The 7,494-nt window shown below is 43.1% G+C and overlaps 1 protein-coding gene across 1 annotated transcript; it reads right to left on the bottom strand.

Moving 5' to 3' along the window:
- Positions 1-4,225: 4,225 nt before the first annotated feature.
- LOC146352686 (uncharacterized) lies at positions 4,226-6,099 on the bottom strand. The gene is made up of 2 exons (XM_084829679.1): positions 6,090-6,099; positions 4,226-5,046 (listed from the first exon to the last, which is right to left on the bottom strand). The coding sequence occupies exons 1-2, from the start codon at positions 6,097-6,099 to the stop codon at positions 4,226-4,228; spliced, it is 831 nt and encodes a 276-aa protein (XP_084685805.1).
- Positions 6,100-7,494: the final 1,395 nt, after the last annotated feature.

The following is a 7,494-nucleotide window of genomic DNA, read 5'->3' as shown; positions in this document are numbered from 1 at the left end:
TTAGGATCTGTGTAAAGGAAAAACTCGTGGGCTGAGGCCAGTGACTTAACTAATGCCATTTTATGTTAAACAGCCATTTCAGAGCAAGCAAGCATGACACATACACCTTGAAGAACAAGTTAGCAAAAATCTGTGAGCAGACCAAGTTACCCTGGCCAGAGGCACCGCCCCTGGCTTTGTTCAGCATGAGGGCCACCCCAGGAAGAAATGAGCTCAGCCCACTTGAGATTCTGGTGGGGAGACTAATGAGGACAGGGGTGTTGCCCCCAGTGGCACGCAATCTGGACCACCTTGACAACCAAATGCAGGAATATTGCAGAGCTTTAATCAACAGTTTTCAGTATCTGATTCCACAGGTTAAAGCAGGTTTGAGCCAACCTGCTCCTGATGGCCCAACCACTTGTTGCTACCAGGAGGCCAGGTGTATGTCAGGGCCTTCCAGTGGAAGAACACACTGCAGCCCAGGTGGACCGGCCCCTGCGAGGTGCAGCTAGTGACCCTGACGGCAGTCAAAGTAAAGGGGGGCGATACGTGGATCGGGAATAAAGGTGAAAATGGATTTAGGACCTATCTGTATCATAAAAATCCACAAATGGCACCACAGGAATGCAATGCTGGGAATATGCCCATAACTATACTAACCATGTCTCCCAAACTGTATGGGGATGTTCTAAGAACTTAATTTAAGGAAGCTGCTTGTTTCCCTGAATCGAACAAGGATTAATGGCACTTTAAAGGGTTATAATGTGCCTTTCTCTGGGTATTACTACTTTCTTAATTGGCCAGGAACAAGATGGGAAGCAAAAGAAGGGCAATATTTTGTGTGTGGGAAACAAGTTTATAAGAAATTGCCCAGAGGTTGCTGGAGGGTCCTGTTATGTAGCCTGGCTACATGAGAATGGTCTCTGCCCTTCAGTTTGGTTGGCACTGGCATAGACGAGACCTTAATGAAGCCCACAAAACATTAAAAAATGTTCCCAAGCCTATGAGTAAGATGGACTTGATTGGCTGTTCTGCTTTGGGAACGGTACCCTTTGTAACTGGAGTAGGTATTATCTGTTTAGGAAGATATGTAAGGAGGCTTCAAGCTGTGGTTGAAATAATGGCAGTTGAACTAGTACCTGCCAATGAGGACTTAGGACAAGCCATAAAAATGTTGGTCCAAGGCCAAGAACAACTAAGGCAAATGGTAATACAAACTTGAATGGCCCTGGATTTTGTATTAGCCTCAGAGGGAGGGGCATGTGCTGTGATTGGGGATGAACATTGTAAGTTTTTAAATAGTACTCTGGATGTAGTGAATGCCCAAGTTAATGATGCATTGGCGCATGCTGAAACAGATGAGATAGCACACATTCCCAGGGATTCCAGTCAAGCGGAAGAATGGCTTGGCTGGCTGACCAGTTCGTTACCTGACTGGGTGTGTTGGCTCAAGCCTATTCTAAAATGGATCCTGGTTGGGTTCCTACTGTTGCTACTGTTCTTTGCTTCCAGTTATGTATGGCATGTGTCTTATGTTGTGTTAGAAGAGCAAAAGGAACAGTAAAAAACATCTCTGCAAAGGAAATGAGAATAATGATCATGAAAGAGTTACAGACTAAGTGGGAACAGAAAGATGAGCTTCAAAAACTAATGGAGATCCAAGTGTGTGAGTGTGAAGAATGGACTCAAAGGGGGGAAGTATAAAGGAAAAACTAGTGGGCTGAGGTCAGTGATTTAACTAATGCCATTTTATGTTAAGCAGCCATTTCAGAGCAAGCAAGCACAACACGTACACCTCTAGAAAAAGCTTAGCTTTGTGCAAAGTTAGAAAACAGAATAAGGTGTGTGGTTTATGTTAACTTCCTGCATAGCTTGTGGTTAAGCTAGTATCTTCCTGCTAGTTGGTGTAACCATTATCAATCTATGCCAGGCTTTAAGCAAAAGATGTAACATATTAATTGCTCTATATGAGAAACTGCAATCATGAATAGCAATTAGAGGAGGAGGGAGCACGGAGAGTTGTGGTTTTGCGTAAATTGTTTGCTACTGTGCGTAAGAGAAGGCTGAAAATTGTGCTCGAGGTCTCTCTGGTGCCTGAGTGGCCTGCTGCAGCATTCTTTGCTCCATCTTGAATAAAGTTTTGCAAGTGTAGTCTGTGTCGTTGTCGTCCTTGAGTTTCCAACCTCGACACTGACCATGACATCTGGAAACTTTTAAGGACTGCTTTCTCCCTCTGCACTCTGCTCAATACTGGAGGTGCTGCTCCCCTTGCTGACTGAAGTGTGTGGGTGGCCCTCCCCAGAAAAGCCCATTGGGGCCCATCATTAAGGGTGTAATTCTATGGATGTTTAGACAGAGAAAAGTCCTATAACTCCCAGCATGCATGCATAGGATTGCACAGTAAGTGTCTTCCCCACCTAGCTAAAACATGGCTTTTGCAGGAAGCTTTTCAGAGACATTCTCGTTGATTTTAGATTTTTGCTCGCTCTTTCTGCTGCTATGATGAGGCTATGCCCCTTTTTGCTGATTGCTTTGTAGTCAGCTGTTTTATTTTTGGTTTACCTTTTAATCTTTTTTAATTGTAATATTTATTGTTAGCTGCTTTAGTTTCATTTAAGAAAAGTGGGAGATGCGTTAAAAATAAATAAGAGGATTGCAGCCTTGAGTGTTCCATGGCTCTGGCACCTAAATGTTCCACAGGATAAAAGCTGAGTTTCTCAGCAGTATTTTAAAAAGAAGAAGCTTGTAGTCACCTAAAAATGCTGTAAAGTTGCATTAATGCTCTTTTGGTCAACCTTAGTTTAGCTATGTTTTGATGAATGTTGAATTTATCACATTTTGAATACTAATAGAACATTTAGGGCCAGGGTGGGCAACGGGTGGCCCTCCAGATGTTTTTGACCTATAACTCCCATCAGCCCTAGCTAGCACTGTCAATGATGAGGGATCATGATAGTTGTAGACCAGAACATCTGGAGGGCCAAAAGTTGCCCACCCCATATGATTTACCCACATGGGGGACTGTTTTTAATATTATGCAGGGCAAAGCAGGGCTTTATTTATTTAACCCAATTTAGAATGCCATCCTATAATTCCTTGACATTGTCCAAGAGATCATAGGACTGATCAGCAAACCTCCTCCAAGATCTTAGTCAGACCTCTGACCTTGGAGGGGTTTCCCAACATCGCAGCCCCCTTCTTGGCTCCTCCCAGCCACAATGGAGGTTTCTGTACAGCTTCATAAAGGCGAGAAATGGGTGTGTTGGGGGAAGGCAGATCATTTTTGAGGTTTGTCCATCTGATTTTGTTTGTGGGGGTGGGGGGAGGGAAAGGAGGGAAATGCCTCCACCATTCCTTTCACCCTGCCGGCAAGGGCCTGGCAGGGGTTTGAACAGAACAACGCCTCCGCGATCAGAACAGTCTTGTCATTTGGGCTCCTCTCCTGTTTGGCTGCAATCATATACACAGTTACCCAGCAGTAAGTCCTATTTGAACTCAAGCAGGTTTACTTCTGAGTAGACATGTATAGGATTGCACTGTTAATGTTTTAAAAACATTATGCCACTGTGCAAGTAAGATTACCTAGCAGCATGCAAATTAAAAACCATATTTTCAATAAAAGAGCTAAACAAGGACATGAACAAAACAATCAACAATAAAACAGCAGCAATATCTCAAACCAACAAACAGCAGAGCACAGCAAGAGAAAAGTCTTCAGCTGCCTCTTTAAGGACAGCAGTTTCTTTGGGTAGAGAGTTCCAACCCCCAATACTTCAGGGACTGAAACAGAAAAGGCCTAATTCCTTGTAGAGACCAGTTATCACATGGGGGACAGGGACCTCCTCTGAAGATTCTCAAAATCTTGGGCTTGGGGGGTGCTTGCCACTGAGCGTACATTAAACCGAGCAGCCAATCGTGGCTCAGTGGCAAGTGTTCCTATATGTTACATGTATTTCCAAATGTTTGGATTGCTACTTTCACACTTTTAGGTGTACACATTTTATGTATCAGGGCAGGGGACGTTTGTTCAGAACATTCCCTGTTTGCTCAGAAAGTATTATTCTCTCTCCCCACACCAAGCTCATCCTTCCCCAGCCTGGTGCCTGACCATTGGCCATGATTGCTGGGGCTGATGGGAATAGCAATCCAAAACATCTGGAGGGCACTAGGTTGGGGAAGGCTGCTCTTTCCTCTCACCCAGAGTCTGATCTCTCCACAAAGAAATCTAGCTGGCTTTTATTATTTATAAGAGAACTAAACTTAAATAGATATAAAGACATATGAATACCATGACCCCAGAAGAAATAAGTAACAGTGTGGCCTCTAAAATGTTAGGCCTAGACAAATTGGCAGATGTTGCTCTATAGCGAAGGTTGTCTTGATCATTGTCTCCAGATTTCATCTGTTCTGGGGTAGATTCAAATCCAGTCTCATCCTGTACTGATTCTAGGGTTACTTGGTCTGAATTTGGCCTCTTCCCTAAGACAGACAAATGGTGACATTCATGACGGGCCTGACGTTTTGTGAATCCACCATGGAGTGGTCTGTCTTTTGAGGCTGACTTCAAAGTGGAAGGCTTATGAGGTCTCTTCAAATTAGGTCTAGGAAGGGGGTGATCTTCGCAAGGCAGAATTATGTTATCTTCAGAGTGATTTTGGGAAGGTGGACACTTCTCCATGTGCTTTTTGGCAGGCAAGGAAGCATGTCCTTCTTTGGGGTGCTTTTTGGTGGGTGAAAAAGAGGAGGACTCTTCTTTGGCGTGCCTTGGTGATGGGAGCTCTTTAGGACACCCTTTGATCTTGACAGGGTGAAAAACAGAACTGAAAGGCTGGTTACAGCAAGGACATTCTGCCTTGGTTTCCAACAAGTGCTGTGAGCAGGAAAAGCAGAAACTATGTAAACAGGGGTGTGCGTACAGCATATTGCCAAAGGTTCCCAGACAGAGAGGACATGTGGAATGTCGAGATGCACCAGGTCGCCATGTTGTCTGGTGCAAGTCCTTCGTGCCAGCTTTGGGCGAAAATCTTTTGGTCTCTATGATCTCCTCATTGAGTGACAATGGATCTGTAAGTGAGAAGAGGAATGGATTAGCATCCACAATAACACATATTTGGAATGTATAGAGCACTTAAGAGTAGGGTGGCCAATGTGTCCTACTTTACAAAGGACAGTCCTCTATTTGAAGATATCCTCTATTTTATTTATTTATTCATTAGTACATTTACATCCCACCCTTTTCCCTCTTGCAAGGAACCTAAGGTGGCTTACAAGGTGCACTTCCTCTCCATTTTATCCTCACTACAATACAATCCTGTGAGGTAAGTTAGACTGAGAGTCAGTGATTAGCCCAAAGTCAGCCAGTGACAGAGATGTGAAGGCCCAGAAAAAAAGAGAAAAATTCAGACCCCCTCCATTTTTTCCCAAGGACCCCCCCCCCAAAGTGGAAATATTGAATAGCTTTGGATTATGAACTATTTTCTTTTAGAATTTAAGACAAGGTGTTAATATAGTGTTATCAAGACTATACTGCTCTCCAAGTGATTTCTAAAAATTATGTAATAAGAAGATTACATAGAGTTTTGTAATAATCTTTTATATAAAGATTAGAGATGTAAAATGTCTGGAAATAATGAAGCCATGGGGGAAAATGTTTTTTAATCTTCTCTGTAAGATTGTCAGCATAGTTATTTCTTCAATTTCTTATTAAAATTATTGATCCATTGTATCATTTATTGATAGACATTTTGGGATGTTCCAAGTCATGCTCAGTTTCCTGACCTCTGATTAGTCACCATATCTGAATATGGAAGAAAATGTACATTCTTGACAGTTTGGGTTATTGTTCTACAGAGTCTGTGTTTCTGGACTTGTCTTCCCCTGCCTCCAGTTCTTCCTGCTTCTTCCAGTTTCTATGTTTCAGGGACTGCTTGCTGATGTTCCCTCTGGTCACTTTTTAAAGTTCTCAAATATAATGATAATTTTATAAGCAAACTATGTTATACATAATATAACTTTAGGAATATAAGGCTGTGTTATGTTCCTAAAGCAGCCTTCCTCAACCTAGTGCCCTACAGATGTTTTGGACTACAATGGGCAGCATTCCTGACCATTGGCCATCTTGCCTAAGGAGCCTGATAGGAGCTGAAGTCCAAAATATCTGGAGGAAGCCTGGTTGGGGAAAGGTGACCTAAAGCAACAAAGTCACTTTAGATCTGTAAAGTGTGCTTAAAAATAAATATTGGTTATTTTTCAATTCATCCACAAATTTCCTTTTTTTTCCAGGAAAAAAACACAGAAAAAAAGTGTGTGTGTCCCCCCATGGCTTTCAACATTCCCAGATGTTTTACATCTCTACCCAGTGAGCTTCATGGCTGAGTGGGGATTAGAGCCCAGATCTTCCAAGTCCCAGTCCAACACTCTAACCGCTACACTACACTGGTTCTCCAGTGAAGGGCTGTCCAGTCCAAGTCTGGTTTACAGACAAAGAACCATAAGAAGACAGAGCAGCAGGGACCCTGAAGTTGCCCATCCATAGTTTGAACACAGACCGCAGACTCAGTAGGCATGCACATAAGTCACCTGGTCATAGTCTTCCCCATTATGGTGAGATATAGTATATTTCTATTTAAATGACAGTAATTATTTCTAATCACCTTCATGGATCACTGCCTTGTTGTGGCGAAGGGGCTTGCGTAACTCAGTGAAGCCATAAGCTATGCCGTGCAGGGCCACCCAAGACGGACAGGTCATGGTGGAGAGTTCTGACAAAATGTGGTCCACTGGAGAAGGAAATGGCAACCCACTCCAGTATTCTTGCCAAGAAAACCCCATGGAACGTATCACAAGGCTAAAAGAGATGACGCTGGAAGATGAGCCCCTCAGGTCGGAAGGTGTCCAATATACTACTGGGGAAGAGCAGAGGGAATTTCCAAGTAGCGCCAGAAAGAGTGAAGTGGCTGGGCCAAAGCCGAAAGGACACTCAGCTGTGGATGTGTCTGGTGGTGAAAAGAAAATCCAATGCTGCAAAGAACAATATTGTCTAGAAACCTGGAATGTAAGATCAATGAATCAAGGCAAGCTGGAGGCGGTCAAACATGAGATGGCAAGATTGAACATCGACATCTTGGGAATCAATGAACTAAAATGGACAAGCATGGACGAATTTAATTCAGGTGACCATTATATCTACTACTGTGGGCAAGAATCCCTTAGAAGAAATGGAGTAGCACTCATAGTCAATAAAAGGGTGGGAAAAGCAGTACTGGGGTACAATCTCAAAAATGATAGAATGATCTCAGTATTAATCCATTCAACATCACAGTAATTCAAGTCTATGCCCCAACCACTGAGGCCGAAGAAGCTGAGGTTGATCGGTTCTATGAAGACCTACAACACCTTCTAGAACTAGCACCAAAAAAAGATGTCCTTTTCATCATAGGGGATTGGAATGCTAAAGTAGGAAGTCAAGAAATCACCGGGATAACAGGCAAGCATGGCCTGGGTGAACAAAAT

Source organism: Heloderma suspectum, chromosome 2 (assembly GCF_057233095.1).
Source record: "Heloderma suspectum isolate Gila_16-S chromosome 2, 16-S_ref, whole genome shotgun sequence".
Classification (NCBI taxonomy): domain Eukaryota; kingdom Metazoa; phylum Chordata; class Lepidosauria; order Squamata; family Helodermatidae; genus Heloderma; species Heloderma suspectum.
The sequence above is the reverse complement of the archived record's forward strand: the minus strand, read 5'-3'. Positions and strand labels throughout refer to the sequence as shown.